Source organism: Cervus canadensis, chromosome X, assembly GCF_019320065.1.
Source record: "Cervus canadensis isolate Bull #8, Minnesota chromosome X, ASM1932006v1, whole genome shotgun sequence".
Taxonomy (NCBI): domain Eukaryota; kingdom Metazoa; phylum Chordata; class Mammalia; order Artiodactyla; family Cervidae; genus Cervus; species Cervus canadensis.
The window spans coordinates 53,968,537-53,985,615 of record NC_057419.1 but is presented as its reverse complement, the minus strand read 5'-3'; the positions used below and the strand labels follow the sequence as shown (position 1 = coordinate 53,985,615).

The 17,079-nt window shown below is 45.4% G+C and overlaps 1 protein-coding gene across 4 annotated transcripts in view; it reads left to right on the top strand.

Moving 5' to 3' along the window:
* IQSEC2 (IQ motif and Sec7 domain ArfGEF 2) overlaps positions 1 to 17,079 on the top strand; it is a 77,227-nt gene that overhangs the window by 7,914 nt on the left and 52,234 nt on the right. For all 4 annotated transcript variants that reach the window (XM_043458157.1, XM_043458156.1, XM_043458162.1 and 1 more), the window contains one exon: positions 15,450 to 15,479. In XM_043458157.1, the coding sequence (XP_043314092.1) occupies positions 15,450 to 15,479 (30 nt within the window). The remainder of the gene's footprint in view (positions 1 to 15,449; positions 15,480 to 17,079) is intronic.

Here is a 17,079-nt window from a genome sequence, read left to right as displayed (position 1 = left end):
ATGTCAAATGTATTTGTAACTGTGATATATATATGTATATGTATGTATGTATATATATATATATATATATATATATATATTTTACTAATGTCAAATGTATTTGTAGCTGTGATATATATGTGTATGTGTGTGTGTATATATATGTGTGTGTGTGTATTAAGGGATAATAAGACTGCATATCTGGATGAGGCTTGTGATTTCCTGATGGATTCCAGATGCAGTTTAGTGTATTCACCTGAAGAAAACCTCTATTTTCCTCTATAGAACCACTTTAAAATTATTGTCATTGTATCTGTGCTAAAAAAATAGTGCATAATTTCTTCCTTCCCTCAAATTTCTTTATAAAACTGGGAGGCATCTGTCACAACTGTACACCTGCTATGCTAGGCAATTCATAAATGACCCATTTTGTGATTGTTGTGAGAATTCAGTGAGATGACAGATACAGAAGTGTTCAGCAAAGAGTGTGTGTTTACTCAGCCATAGGCGTTTTTATTATTAATAATAATAACTTTGTGAAATTCTGTGCCATGGAAAGGCACGGGGAGAAGCCATGAGGGAGCTCACCACACTTATGAGAGAAAGAGAGGGCCGTCCAGTGAATATTGTACACCAGGGATATGCCACAGCTTGTGCTGTTGCAAGCAAGGGAATTCCATCATGGATAGTATACTCTTCTTGGCTTCAGGGAGCTCACAGTCGGGTGGAAAAGACAAGTGTAATGTGGGTCTTGTGTGCTATGCCAGAGGGGAACACAGGAGGCCATGGGTGCCCAAAGGAGGGACATCTACCCAGACTGATGGAGAGGGTTTCCTGATGCCTGCTCTGAGGCTTGGAGGATGAGCAGGGGTTACCTGGGTGAAGCAGGATGGCATCTCAGTCAGTGGGAGTTGGGAGCCAAAGGGTGGTTAAGGCAGAGGGCCAGCAGGGTATATGGAGGTGGGGAGGGGAGCACATTTACCAGGTCAGTACAACCTAGAACCAAACCGGGAAGATCCAGAGAAGAGTGATGACTTGGCTGGCCCAGATCTGGAGGACACTTGAGTAGCGGCATGAGGAGCTTTATTCTGTTAGGAATTGGGAGCCAACATGGAGTTCTAAGCTGAGGGAAGAGGTGTGTATTACAGAGTATGGGGTGGCTGTTGAGAGCCGTGTTTTGGAGAGATCTCTGCTAGATCTCTGCACTTTGAGAGGTAGACTAGAGGGCATCCAGTGATGAGGCTGCTGTGACAGGCTAGATGAGAGGTGACAAGGCCTGAACTTGGGAACTTGGGTGGTGAGAGTAGAGATAATCTACTGGGGGAGAAAGACAGTGACAGCACCTTGATAAATGCTGTGACATAGGAGAGTTTAAGCCATTCATGACCAGCAGGGTTTTAATAACATCAGAATCACTCAGCTCAGGCTTTTCATTTTACAGATGAGAAGACTGAGGCTGACAGAGAGAGAAAGGACTTAATAGGAGGCCACTCCATGTGTGTGAGCAGAAGAGCTCTGATTAGAAATGCCACTCTAGTGTTAATGCCAGTGTTTAAAGCATCATTCCTTAAATGTGCTATTTTCTGCCTTGAAATCCCGTGAAGGTGGTAGGGATCATTATCTTTGTCCCGCAGATGAGAAAGCCGGGCCTCCAGGGGGCTGGGTGATTTGTTTGGGGAGGAAGCGATAAAGATGATGCCATCACCTGAATAAAGGATCTCTTGCTTCAGTGGGAGACAGACCCTGTGCTCTGGTTCAGCCCCTCAGAAGTCAGATTGGTTAGATTTATAGCTGGGGTCTGTGGTTTCCTTTTCTAGAAGCACTAGGCCCAACCTTCTTTCTGATTTGGAAGTCCTCATTTAATGTGACTGAGGCAGCTCAGAGGCAGTTTCTGGCTTGGCAGCAAGGCCTGTAATCCCCCCTTTTCTGTTTTCATGGACTAGGATTGGCCTGTGTCACCACTGTGTCCCCATTGCCTTGGGCAGGATATCTCTAGCCTTGGGGGCCTTGGTTTTGAGGCCCCCCCGGTATGAAACATAAAGAATGAGCTTTGGTTTGACAGAAAACATCAAAATTCTGTAAAACAATTATCCTTCAATTAAAAAATAGATAAAGTGGAAAAAAAAAAAACAAGAATGAGCTTTGGAGACAGGCAGACCTAAGTTTGAATCTCGGCTCTGTCCCAACCAACTGGTTGGGGTCATTTCACCTTCTCTGACCTATAGTTTCCTCATCTGGAAAATGAGATGACAATGCCCATCTCTCAGGATTGACCAAGATCATTTGAATGGCATTCCCTGATACTTGTATGTGCTCAATAAATAGTCATTTCCAGGGGAAGAAAACCAATGACATAATTCTCGATTATGCCAAAACATATGCTCTTATATACTTCATTTCATAATCATGATATTACTTAAGATTCTTCAGTTTTTATAGGAGATAAGTCATCCAAATACCTGGAGAGCAAATCATTAAAATAGGACAACTTGAAGTTTAACAAAACTAAACCAAAACAAATCAAAAACAGTCATTTCCTTTTCCCTCATGAAATCTCCCATGGACAATGACTTGAAGAATTCAGTGCTTGGCAAAGATTTGCTTCCCCTGAAAATGGCTGTATTTCCTCCTTCCTAATATGAGGCTGTCATGGCTCATTTTATCTTGCTTTCTGCCTCAGCTACCAGTTAATTTGAAGTACAGCTCTAGCATCTTTGTTGATCTCTTTTTCTGAGTTCTTATTTTCTAGTTCAATTTTTATTCTTTCCTTATCTGTATTATTAGAGTAAGCCACCTCAAATCCTTTATGACTCAGGCAGGTATAAATAACTAATGGTTGTAAACAGTTGAATGAATGGAAGACTGGCAAGGCTGGACTAGTGATGGTGGGATTTGAAGGAGACCAGAGGGTGGTGCAGGCTGGGGCAACTGAGAAGGCATCTGTAAAGGATGATTGTGATACTGTGAGGAGTCGAGGGGTTAGTTAGGAAAGAATCAGTCTTTCACTCGCCTGTCTTGCTTCTGCTCTAGAAAGAAGCATAGATTTTGGAGAACAAGACCTCACATCACCTTGAGTCATCAACCTCCCCACTTTGTATGGACTGTGTGGGAGACTGCAGTCCAAAGAAAGAAGCGGGACTTGTTTTTTAAAAATTAAAGCAGTACATATACACAATTTTAAAATTATATTTATTTATTCACAGCTGTGCTGGGTCTTCATTGCTTTGTAGGCTTTTCTCTAGTTGAGGCACGTGGGGGACTAGTTGTGGTGTGCAGATTTCTTATTGCAGTGGCTTCTCTTGTTGTGGAGCACAGGCTCTAGGGCTTCAGTAGTTGCCACACATGGGCTCAGTAGTTCTGGCCCACGGGTTTAGTTGCCCTACAGCATGTGGAATCTTCCCAGATCAGGGATCGAACCCATGTCTCCTGTATTGGTATTGGTAGATGGATTCTTTACCACTGAGCCATCAGAGAAGCCCCATATACATAATTTTTAAAGGGCAAATAGTACACAAGGACATATATAGTAAAAAACCAATGTCTCCCTGTCCCCCACTTCCAAACCTCCTGTGTTAGTCACTCAGTCATGTCCAACTCTTTGTGACCCCATGGACTATAGCCCTCCAGGCTCCTCTGTCCATGGACTTCTCCAGGCAAGGATACTGGAGTGGGTTGCCATTCCCTTCTCCAGAGGATCTTCCCGACCCAGGTACTGAACCCAGGTCTCTTGCATTGCAGGCAGATTCTTTACTGTTGAGTCACCAAGGACCCAACCCCCAGAGGTGACCACTTCCACCATTCAGGTTTTCTGGTGGTAACTTCATATCTCTAAATAAACATGCTTTGATGCTAATTTCTTCATTTATCAACTTCAAACATCATATCATCTACTGACTTCTTCCTTGGATGACATCACTGATTCGATGGACATGAGTTTGAGCAAGCTCTGGGAGTTGGTGATGGACAGGCAAGTCTGGTGTGCTGTAGTCCATGGGGTCACAAAGAGTCAGACATGACAACTACTATGACAAGTGAGGATTTAGCTTATTTACAACATCTGACTTTTTTCTCCCCCTCCCAAACTTTAATAGTTATATTACTATTTTGGTCCTCTATTAGTTACCTTTGTAACTTTGTTAGGTACAATTTAGACTTATTTCTTGTTCCATCATTTTGCCACAGTATCTCTTGACCACTCAGTTTATAAGATAGACCTATTAGTTCCCCATTCTTCCCTCCATCTCTCCTCTATCTTTCCACCTCCCACTTTCTGTATTCTGTACTTTCACATCCAGCAAGATTGATTACATTTGCATTCTATTCTATAACAGTAATTAAGTCTTCAGTGCTTTTCTGGACAAATGAACTTTAAAAGTTGACCACCAATACACTGTGTTTATGTGATTATGACTATGTCATATTATTCATTGCAGGGTCAAATAGTGTACTATAATTACACCTCACTTCTCATGGGTCCACTGTTCCAACTTCTGTACTCCTAGGAAAATTTTCCTAGCATCAAGATCAAATGAAATTTCCTTTCTTATGCACTATGAATTGCTCGAAGTCATGCCACTTTTTACATTGTTTCATATCTAGACTGGGATTTTCCACTTTATAAATCTATTTATTTATGTGCTTACTTAAACTTACTGTTGTATGGGGTTCCTTGAAACCACAGGATAATCATAGCACATCTTCTGTGGACATTTTACTTGCAGATTTTTTAGGAGGTTTTTTTTTTTTAAACTTCTTACTGAAATATATGTATACAGAAAAGTGCTCATATCACAAATGAATAGCTTGGTCAGTTTTTTTTACAAGCCAAGCCAATGTAACCAACACTCAGCTCAAGGTCTGTTTTTCATTCATGCTACCTGGTACTCAGTGAGCCCTTTCAACTTGCTGCACCTTGTCTTTTCTTACATCATTTATTTGGTAGTTTTCTCCCCTTCATTTTCTCCATTTTCTCTTTCTGAAGTGTCTGTTAGTTGGATGTTGAAGTTTCTGGATTGATCTTCTAGGCTGCTTACGTTTTCTCTCATAGTTTCTATTTTATAGTTTGCGAATGAGTTGATACAAAGCTGAGTGAGATGTCTGTATATCCAACTGTCTTGTTCACTCCCTGACCTTATTTTAGGTGAGCCACCAGGAGCTGACAGTTGTAATGGGTGACCTCCAAATGCCAGAATGTAAAGCACTTTATTCTGGGAGCAACAACATGCCACTAGGTGCCTAAGTAATACCACAGAGTCTAATTCCTTTAACCAGGAGTTCTCTGATATTTTACCTAGGGATGAATGCCAGGCAGCTTGTGTTTTGGATCTGGGAGTTTGGGGGAGGGCATGGGGGAGGATTTCCTGTACTTACCTTCAGTTTATGCCCCATTTTCAGCCCCCAATCACACCTACTCTCCTTCGTGCCTACCATCTTCAAGTTTGGGTTCTCTCTGGGCCTCTGCTGGCCTGATTGACTCCCTCTCCGGCTGCAACCCCCTGAGTGGTGTTGCTGGCTCTCCTTCAACTATAAACACTCTCCTCTTTGTTTTTTGCTCCCAGAAATTTGTTGAAATCCCTCACCTATTGATATCACCTTCTTCCATCCTCTTCACTGTTATGATTTCATACCTTATTTTATTCCTTCTCATTCTTTTTAGCAGGGTCCTGACAGAAGAAAGAGATAAAGATTTATGCTTTTGAGGTTGCAAACTAAGGCTAATGCGACTTTTAAATATGGTTGTTTTGCTTTCTCAATCCAGATTGAGATGGAAAATACTTAGTCAACCCCCAAAATACCCAACTCTGTAGGCCTCATTTTGGCATGTGTTGCCTCTGGCTCTAGACCTGTCATGAGCATTCCTGTGGCAGTCTCCTGAGCTCCTTTTCCTCAACCTCTGCCGTTTAGACCTTGCAGTCAAGAGAGCCCTCCACCAAGGGGCTGGAGATGTGGGTTCTGACCCCCACCCTGCCACTGCCTCCCTCTGAACCCCCAGGCCAGTCCCTCCACCTCTCAGGATGCCCTTACTGTGACTTAAGGGGGTCTGAGTCTGCTGTGAGCTGTGCTTTGGCAGGATTGGGTGGGTGCTTGGAGAACAGCCTGGCCTCCTTTGCTTAGGCAGTGGGAGCAGGTGGGCCAGCAATAGGCCCCAAATGCACAGGAGGGGGCTTTGAGGCTGAGCTGAGGCTTCTGCAATAGCAGGCTGCTCTCGCTGCTCTCCCTTCCGCCCACTTTCTTTCCCATCATGGCTGAACCTCCGTCCTTCTGCCTCCAGCAGAGGGAAGGAAGAAGGGAGGGCTAGAGAGCCAGTTTCATTTTCATTCTCTCTCTCTCTTTTTGTCATAGTGCTAAGCTTCTTTGGGCTGCAGTACCTGTGCCTAACCCCACCTTCCCTTTTGGGTGCCCCCTTCCATCCTTGAAGTATTATCTCTTTCAGAAGCACCCCCTGAATGCTCAATGTATGGAGGGGGTATCAGAGCCAGATGAGGGAGAGAGGCCAAGCTGGGGGAGACGAAGTGCTACCTAGCTCTGGCATGACAGAAGGAAGCCACAGCTGTAGCAATGAAAAGCACTGGTTTTGGAATCAGACAAACATAGACTTGAATCCCGACTCCACTACTTATTATTATTTGTGTGACTCTAGGTAAATCACATTACTGCTCTGAGCCCCAGTTTTCACACCTATACAATCAGAAGAATAATAATGAACTTGCACAGCTGTTATGAAGATAACACAAGTCCTGGACCATTATAGGTGCTTAATAATCACTTTATCCTTTTTGGATTATTAGAAGGCAGAAATGCTAAAGACCAAATAAAGCCTGCTTCAGTGATTGAAAGGAGAGGGAGGCTAGAAAGGCAGCATTTGCCCTTGTCACTCCTTAGGCCGAGCCCCAGGGGCTCCCCTGCAATTATACAATGAAGTTCACACTCTTGTTCAGTGCTGTTTTTGTTGTAGTCTCTGCCTGTCTTTTTTTATTTCTTTTTTTTTTGTCTTTTTTTCTTTAAAATAAAAAATGTAAAGTGATACTTGCCTCTTTATTTTCTGGAAAAGAAATTTGAAAAGGGATAGGCAAATATTTCCTTTGAAGTACATAGCAATCTTTATCATCATCATCATTGTCATTTCAGGACTTTTCAGTGAGTAGTGCTAACAAATGACTAGAGGAAGAGTAATCATCAACAGAAAGATAACTGGCAACTGAAACACCATGGCTTTCATTTTGTTTCCCCACCACCATTTTGGCCTGTGGATCACATGGATCCATCCAGTGTCATGTGGATCCACTGCGAAAAATGTTATCCAACAAGGTTTCTGATTTGTCCTGAGGTTCATCTAATTGTTATTCTCTTTAAGTAATCTTATAAGATTTTCTTGCATATCACTGTTATCTCCTCCATATGACTTCTATCCTTGCCTATTTGTCTTTTCTAGGTCTGATTCCTGGCTCAGATTGCCCCTTAGAAAGGAGTCTTCCCTCCACCTGAACTATCTTTCAAAATGTTTTCACTTTGGCCTTCCACATCATCATGATTTAGATGACAGTTGAACTTGGAAGGCATCTTTGTCTCTCCGCTAGTGCTTTTCTACTTCCTGGCTGTCACAAGTTGGTTTTCACACCACTTGTGGTCTAGGAAAGCTCTCACGTGCTCCTTTGGGTCAGGCCACAGTCCCACTCATCTTTATAACCACTCTGCTCCCTTCCTCACCCTGCATTCAAACTGTACAGAACTTGGCAAAGTGGACTGCTTTGTGGTTCCATGCCTGTATTCTGGCTGTTCTCTTGGCTGAGAATACCTTATACCCATGTCTACATGGCGGATAGCTACTCGACTATTGAGGAACATCTTCACTCTCTCACTGTTTCAGGCACTTGCAAACAGTGAACAAAACAGATTTCTGCCCTGCGGAGCTCACGTTCTAGTGTGTGAATGTAGGGGGTGGAGACAGAAAAGAAACAGACAAGAAGATACAAAACATGTCAAATAGTGGTAAGTGCTATGGAGAAAAATAAAGCTGGTCAGGAGGATGGGGGTGCAGAAGGCCCAGTCAGCCCTACCGTAGCCAATCTTTGCATGCCCATTATTAAGCGGCGTTTTCTCATTTGAGCATTTTCTAATGTTATTATGTATTCATTGCAACCACAATCCTTCCAACAACTTTATCAGTACTGTTATTATCTTTATCATATTGATAAACAAACTGTGTCTTAGAGATGTAAATCATATAGTTAGGAGGGGCAGAGCTAGGATTCAAACCTTGACCTGTCTGACCACAAAACCTGTACTCATAACCTCTAAGCCATTGTGCCCCCAGTAAGCCTTGCAACAACTCTCTGAGATTGGAATTAGTATACCTATTTTATAGTTGAGGAAGCTGAGGTTCAGAGAGGGGAATGGATTCACCCATGGTTGTACAGCAAATAAATAGATTTGAACCCAGATCTGTCTAAGACTCAAAGCTAGGCCCTTCTACCAACGTTGAGGCCTAGGGACCTATGGACTTGCCCGCTTCTGTTTATGTGGCCCATACAAGGTACCAGTTGAGGCCATTGGCCCTTTCCCCTTCTCTCACCACCTGTACCTCATATGGAACCTTGAGATGTATATGGATATCCCAGCCCACATCTAAGCCCTGACTGTTCTCCTTTCCCATTGGCCACCCAATGGACCTGATGAACCTGAATAATAAGACCACACAATTCCTGCAAGTCAGCTCAAGAAATATAGATGGAATTCTGGGTTCTGAGTACCTGAGTAAAGTCTAGAAGAAAAAGGCCAGAGACCCTAATGGGCATATTCCCTTGCCCCACAGACCATTTACCTCACAGAAAGGGGCCTCTAAAGTGTGATATCCAGTGTAGTAAAGTCTGTTTCCCAGTACAGCTTATGATATTGCAATTTGTAATAAGCTGAACTCCATGATCCTCCTCCTTTGGCTTCCTGAACTAGGTCCTGCTTTGCAGTGGGGGCAGGGACTGGGCCTTCTGTGTCTCTGGTCAGTGAAGGCCAAAGCCTTCCTGGGTCCTCTTCACAATATTTTATTCATGAGCATCTCAGGATTCTTATCTTCATTTCTTAGGAAATTTAAAAAAGATTATACATTTAATGCATTCTTCCATTTGAAAATTTAGAAAAGTAGAGGAGAAAAACATCATCCATAATTACAACACACAGAGGCAGCTACTCTGAACATTTGATGTATTTCCCTTATTCTCTGCATTCTTTTCATATGGTTGAAATAATACAGCAGGTGCAATTTTTTCTTGCTTTGTTCATTTGAACATTTCCCCCATGTAATTGCATATTCTTTAGAAGCATCATTTTTAATGGCAACCAATATACCATAATGTACTTAACCATCCTCTCAATGCAGGGCATAGACACTGGGCCTGTTTTTTTCACTGGTTTAAATCATGCTGCAGTAGGCATCTTTGCACATAACAGCTTTTAGGGAACTTAGAGCTTTTAGGGAACTGGTCTTGTATAGGAACAATTGTATTCAGCTTATTTCCCTTTCTAGATGGTCCCTCTGGCTAGGTCTGATTCATACTTATAGTCATTCATTTATTCATTCATTCCATCCCCACATATTTACTGTGTACCCCTGTGGATCAGACCCTGGGAACTGGGGCACAGGCATGACTAAGACATGGCTCAGACTGCCAGGAGATCCCAGAATGCAAGGAGAGCCAGGCTTGGAAACGGACACTGTCAAAACAGTTCGATCAGGGCTGTGATAGAGGCAAGAAAAGGATCCTGTGGGAGAACAGAGGAGGGGTTCCTCATCTAGGAGGGGATATTAAGATAAGCTTCCTGGAGAAGGTCTTGCCTAAATGAGTCACGGAGGATGAATAAGAGTTGGCCGGAAGAAGAACGGGAACTTCCTGTTAAATACAACAAGTTGAATAAACTTATTTATCCGTGCTGCTTTCACAAATTCCACTGAAATATGAGTAAAGAAATAAAAAAGGTAGACACATGAGGCCTGGGATGCTGACCAGAAGTAAACTATTCCACACAACGAGCCCCAGAAATGCTTGGGTATCAGAGGTACCATGAAGCATGGAAAGTAGGATGAGGCATAGAACCAAAAACACGGAGAATATTGAAAGACTGTGAACAGACCATGTTGGCTCCTCCCCAACCCCATTCAGTCAGGGACGCCCCCTGCCTCCACTGGCTCCATCTCTGCAGATGGAGGGTGATTCTTTGGCAAAATTGAAGTTATGAGCCTCTGGGCTTGGGGACACCAGGCACAGTGGAGGATGGGGTGAAACAGGGCTGCAAGCAAAGTGACCTGCACCCCCAAACAGTGGCACCCCAACCTCTTTGCACTTACCTACTTCAGGACACCAAAGTCAGGAGCACACAAGAGAAAAGGATTCTTCTCGGGAAACTGAAAGACCCTAGACAAAGGCCTCTTAAAGATGACATTTGGGAGTCTTCCATCCAAAGAATAGGCTCTTAGTCCATTAACTCTGTAGTGAAGCCCATCACCTGGCCAGCTCCACCTACACACAGAGATTGTTAGTGTCATGGGAACTTATCACCAGGTCTCACCAGCTGAGGACCCTTAAAATAGGTATATTTCATTTTATGTAAATTAAACCTTAATATAACTGACATTAAAAAAAAAAAAGGCTTAGGTAGCCAGAGATGATCAGGTAGTAAAAAGCTATTTGAGGAAGACCATCAACCTGCAAGAATGACCCAAAAAGTAAGCAAACCAAAAAAACTTGGAGCAGAGGTAATGAAGGGAGGAGAAGACACCTGGGAAATTTAAGATAACGAGAGCCAACTCAAAATTTCAGCCGAAGGATTAGGAAATAAAAGTTGAGGAAGTATCCTAGGAAGCAGGAAAACAGGACAAAGCGATGGACAACAGAAAAGATGAGAGCTTGGGAGGATCAGCTGAGGAACCCCAACATCCAACAATAAGAGTTCTAGAAATAAATAGAGTATGGAGGAAACAGCAGGAAGGAAACGATCAAAGAACATGTCTCAGAACCGAAGGAATGAAAATCCCACTGAGTAACCAGCAAAATAAATGATAAAAAGACTCCCACCAAGGTACACCGCTGCACAATTTTGGAATAGCAGAATAAAGAGAAGATTCTAAAAGTTTCCAAGGGACTCCAAGTGTCCCTTGGACAGCAAGGAGATCAAACCAGCCAATCCTAAAGGAAATCAACCCTGAATATTAATTGGAAGGACTGATGCTGAAACTCCAATACTTTGGCCACCTGATGCAAAGAGCCAACTCATTGGAATAGACCCTGATGCTGGGAAAGATTGAGGGCAAAAGGAGAAAGGGGCAGCAGAGGGTGAGATGGTTCGATGATGTCACCAACTCAATAGACATGAGTTTGAGCTAATTCCAGGAGATGGTGAAGGACAGGGAAGCCTGGCATGCTGCAGCCCATGGGGTCACAAAGATTCCGACATGACTAAGCAACTAAACAGCAATAGCAACTAAAAACTTCCAGAGAAAAAACATATCATATACTAAGGATCAGGAAAAAGAATGGTATTGGACTTCTCAATAGAGGCACTGGAAGCTGGGAGACAATGGAGCAGAATTCTCAAAATTCTGAAGGACCATAATTTCCAACCTAGAAGCCTGTACAGAGTTGAATTATCAATCAAGGGTGAGAGCATAATAAAGACATTTTCAAACAGGAGATCTAAAGATTTTATGTCCTAGGTCTCCTTTCTCACGAAGCACTGGAGAATGTGCTCCAGCAAAATGCAAGCATAAACTCAGAAAAAAAAGGCCAAGAAATTGAGGAAGCAGAAAATTAACACAGAAGAGAATTGAAGGGAATCCTAAAGTGATGGAGGAGATCTTAGGGCAACTTTGTGCAGGCCTGGAGAGCAACCAGTCTGGACCGCAGTGAGGACAATGTCTCAGAGGAAAAAAAAGTCTGATGGATTATGGGATGTGTCAGATTACATTGAGAGGAGAAATGCACTTCTCACAGAGTTTGGGGAGAGTTGATCATACAACCAAAGAAAACTGGGCTTCGTAGGTGGCCCTAGTGGTAAAGAACCCGTCTGCCAATGCAGGAGATATAAGAGACTTGGGTTCAACCCCTGGGTTGGGAAGATCCCCTGGAGGAGGGCATGTCAACCCACTGCAGTCTTCTTGCCTGGAGAATCCAATGGACGGAGGATCCTGGTGGTCAACGGTCCATGGGGTCGCAAAGAGTTGGACATGACCGAAGCAACTTAGCACACATGCATGATTTGTGCTTGAGAGATGTTCCTTTGGCAGCCAGTGAGAGAAGGTGGTTGTCCATTGAAGAGACTTGCAGTTAGGCAAGTTGATGTTTGGGAGTTGAGGTCGCTGTCTGTGCCAGGCCGGGTTCTTAGCTTTTAGAGATGCTTCTCTGGACCAGGGCACACCCCTTTCTCCTCAGGACGCTTCCAAGAGGAGCGCTGTACACAGTAGCTCTTCAAGTCTCCTTTAAAAATATGTACCTTCTCTTTGTGTCCAATCTCCTTTCTGTTGGACAACTGATCTTGTAGACATGTTGCCCAAATGCTGTGAAGAAACCATCTCTCTTTTTCAGGTAACTGCATATCTGGTTTCTGATGCATTTCTCATAGCTTTCAGAGGACAGCCTTGTTTATATAATTGTGGGTTGTTGGGAGAGAGGCACCTTATTTCTTCCCCAGGTACTTTTTATAGATGACTTGGAGGAGCAAGATGAGAGTCAGGGGATCCAAGAGGCGAGAGCAGAAACCCCAGTATGGCATTTCAAAGGCTTATATTCTTTTCAGTTATTCTGCCCTGCTGTCCCTATACATCCCCCAAAGGTTCAAGACTGTCAATATTTTGCCATTTATTCTCCCATCTGCCTGATTGCCCCTTGTACCTGGAAGCAGCAATGTCAAAATCCTTGGTCTCATTACATGCCTGAGTTTTAGGTTCAGTAGGGATTCCCTGGTGGCTCAGATGGTAAAGAGTCTGCCTGTAATGTGGGAGACCCGGGTTTGATCCCTGGGTCTGGAAGATCCCCTGGAGAAGGAAATGGCAACCCACTCCAGTATTCTTGCCTGGAAAATCCCATGGATGGAGGAACCTGGCAGGCTACAGTCCATGGGGTCGCCAAGAATCAGACACGACTGAGCGACTTCACTTTCTTAGGTTCAAAAAGTATGGTCACTATACTCATAGACTTCAGTCAGTTACTGTTTATTGAGCATCACTCTTGAGGATGGGAGTTAGTATAGCCAAGCCTTTTGAGAACTCTGGGGTCCAGGCCAGGCCCCCCTACTTGTGTGCTATGGGGCAACTCATTTCAACTTCTGTGAGTCTCAGTTTCATCATCTTAAAAGCAGATGAGTAATTCCCACTTTGCAGGATCAAAGGAGGTCATGTGTCAAAAGAGCCCGCCACCTTGCCTGGTATATAGTAGGTGCCCAGTGATTGTCCACATTTCAGTGCAGTTGACTATATATGTGGCTTATGCCCTAAAGTAGATTGAGGCAGGGGGCCAGTCTGTGAGCAACTTGAGGGCTTGTATTCCTGACTCGAGGCCTGGTATATAGTAGATTGAACACATGTATGCTGGAGATTTTGGGGTGGAGTGGTGAGGAGACTAGCCTGCCTGGAGCAGAGGGTTCATGTTAGGGAGGGACACTGAGGGGCTTAGCCTCCATTCTGTCGACAGTTGGGGAGTCATTGAATTAGGCCCATCCAACCCGGTACCTGCAAATGATTGAGCCAGGCCTCAGACGCAATCTTGTTGTGGCAGGATGAGATGGAAGTTTTAATAAATGTGAAAAGGTGCTCCGTGGCCCTAATCCTCTGTCCCTTTAGGGGGCTGCAGAGGCTAAAGATTGGACCTACTGTTGTCTACTGTGCCAGGCTGAACCTCACAGCCACCCCACCCTCCTGCCCGCCTCCCTTCCCCTGTCATGTCATTTTACAAGTGAGAAAGCTGAGGCGGGACATCGGACAGTGCCTTCCCCGGGATTATATGGCTAGTAAGTAGCAGAACTGGAAGCACTGGCCTCACCCACTGTCTGTGCTCCTGCAACCAGAAGCTTGCCTGCCCTACCTGGCCGGTGGGTGCTCCATTCACTCTTCCAGCAGATACTCACGCTGAGCTCCATCTCCCTTCCCTGCGTGTCCCTCTCACTTTGCACTCAGCATAGATGACTCTCCCCTGACTCAGGTCCTCACTAAGGTTGCTTCTCACTTTCGGTTCTCTCACCTGAGGACAGAGCCTGTGATGTGTTCATCTCTGTCTCCTCCGGGGTAGGGGTGGGGGTGGGGAGGGAGGGGAGAAAAGGAGGAAGAGGACAGACAGGGGACAAGGAAGTCACTTCACACACTCTCCCCACTTCTTCCTAGCACCCTGGTTCTTCTTCCTTCTCTACCCCACCCCTAATGACAGCCCCAGTGTCCCTCCCCTACACACACACACACACACACACACACACACACACACACACCTTCTTTTAGGGAGGAATAGCGCGCGCGCACACACACACACACACACACACACACACCTTCTTTTAGGGAGGAATAGCACACACACACACACACACACACACACACCTTCTTTTAGGGAGGAATAGCACACACACACACACACACACACACCTTCTTTTAGGGAGGAATAGCACACACACACACACACACACACACACACACACACACACACACCTTCTTTTAGGGAGGAATAGCCAGAGGGGTGTGGTTCTGATTTCACTCATTCTCTCAGTCCCCTCAAAGCTGTCCCCAATGCTATTCTCTTCTCTTGTCCTTCCTTTGCCTCTGAGGGGGCCTCACAATGAGGAAGGCAGACCAGTGTAGTAGAAAGGAGCCCAGCAGCTGACTCACTCACCCTCTCAGCCTCATTTTCTTCATCCGGAAAATAAGCAGGTTGGACCAGGCAATTGGCAAAGCCTTTTCTGTGTTGTTAATAATACCTGGCATTTGTCTGCTGGGTTCCAAAGGGCTTAATCATCCTACCAGCCCTGCAGGGATTGGCCTCATGTTACAAGTGGGGAGACTGAGGCTCAGATTCCAAGCAGGGAGGTGATTTGCCCAGGTCACAGGGCTGGTAAGTGGCAGAGCCAGTATCTGAGGCTCCATCTCTCTGGATTTAAACCTCGGACTCTGCCCCTGCCCGCAGCCACTCCAAGGAAGGCTCCTCACCATGACCCAGTAGGCTAGAACATTGTTGGTCCCTGGCACTTCCTTGACCTCACCTCCAACCGCTCTTCCCCTCACTCACTCCTTCCTTGCCACACATTCCTCCTCCTTATCCCAACAACTGGCCAGCCCCTCCTCCATCTCATGGCCTCTGCACTGGCTATTCTCTTTGCATGAAATGCCCCACCCCTCATTTTCATGATGTGTAGAAGGTGTCAAGGCCACTATGTAGAGCAGAGGGAGGAAAGGAGTAGAGCATCTACTGACTGTTGTTGGTTTTTTTTCTCTGTTTCTCTTTCAGATCTGATGGTGAGAATTCCAGAACAGTCAGGTCAGTACCTCCTTTCTTTAGCAGTAGTTGGGAGATGGGGCAGGAACTGGGGTAGGGGCAGGGACTGGGGTGGGGGCCTCTGGTTTGTCACTTTGGGATCCATGGGAAGGGGGTGCCAACTCCAGGGGTTTTGTCCCATTAGTATCAGGGGTGGGGATGGAATGGAGTGGGAGGGCCACAGTGAATGTGGCAAGCATGCAGAGGGGGTTGAAAACTCTTCCTTAGTCTTTCTGACCCTCACTGACTTGGAGGCTTGGCTGAACACTGGAGCGGCCCATGTGGGAAAGCTGGACCAGGGACCTTCTCCCTCTCTCCTCCCAGGAGAAGGGGACACAAGGGAAATGGAGCTTCCCTTGTCTGGCATTTGTGCTGCACCCTGGCCTGCACTAGCCCTGAGTAGTGGGGTTTGGATGGACTTTTTGATGTGACACAATCTAGACATTAGAAATATACCTTATGGTAACCAGTGGACTTTTTTTTTTTTGCACACTCAGTGAAAAAGGCTTACAGGCATCACTGAGTTTTCAGGGTGTGATCAATCTGCCATTTGAGGAGGTGGGGGTCAAACTGGGATAGAGACAAGGACTATTAGTACATTTCCCAGGCCTTAACCCATCAGAGGCTTCACGAAAACACAAGTGTCAAGGATAGGGACCATGTGGGAATGATGGGGGACTAAGGATACAGCCCAGTTAGGCAGCATCCAGGCCAGAAGTGGGCCTCTGAAAGGAGATGGGTCCCAGCCACAGAGGCATGAGATGGGTCACTCAGTTCCAGTCGGGGCTGCGACTAACATACACAGCACCTATGTGAAGAGTAGAACCCACTGAGTGGATCAGTTGGAGGAATGTTCCCTTTCCACTGGGCTCCTGCAGCCCCTCACCAGGGTTCCTGGCTCAGTGAGCAGAGCACAGGTTGAATTTCAGCCCCGACTCATGCCCTCTTGGTTGTAAAGCCTTGTGCAAGGCACGGCTTGTCCAACCATATGCAGCAGCCCAGGTTCTGGATTCCAGGCAGTGGATATGGGAGAGGCAGAGGATCCCAGCATTCAAATGGAGGTGCATTAATGAGACACGCTGTGTCCTAGCATCCCAGACAGGGGGTATGGGGTGAACACACTGGTGTCCTGTGCCAAGGGACGGGCTGTGGGATGGGAGCACACTTGGGCCAACAGGAAAGCGGGAAGTGTGATCGATGCAGTCAGGCCCAGTGTCCAGGCAAGGGGTATATGATGAGACACAATTAGTCCCAGCCTGCAGCCAAAGAATATGGCCCGAGCACAACCTGTCCTAGCATTTAGGAAGGCACTGGTCTAGCACAGAACACTGATTCCAGTGCCCCACTGTGGGTTTGGAAGAAGACAACTTGGGCTGACTCTGAGCACAGGCCCCCAGGCATTCCCATTGATATGCCTTGTCAAGGAACCCAATGGAAGGCGTCTCTAGCTCTTCCCAGCACGGGTGTTCCAAGGACCTATAGCTCAGGGCATTTAATAGCATAATCATGTATCATATGATAGTGTACGTTGGCCCTTTACGACTCACAGAAGTTGTCAGGGGCTTTCTTTCGTTTGATCCTCCCAGCGACACTGTAAGTGGAA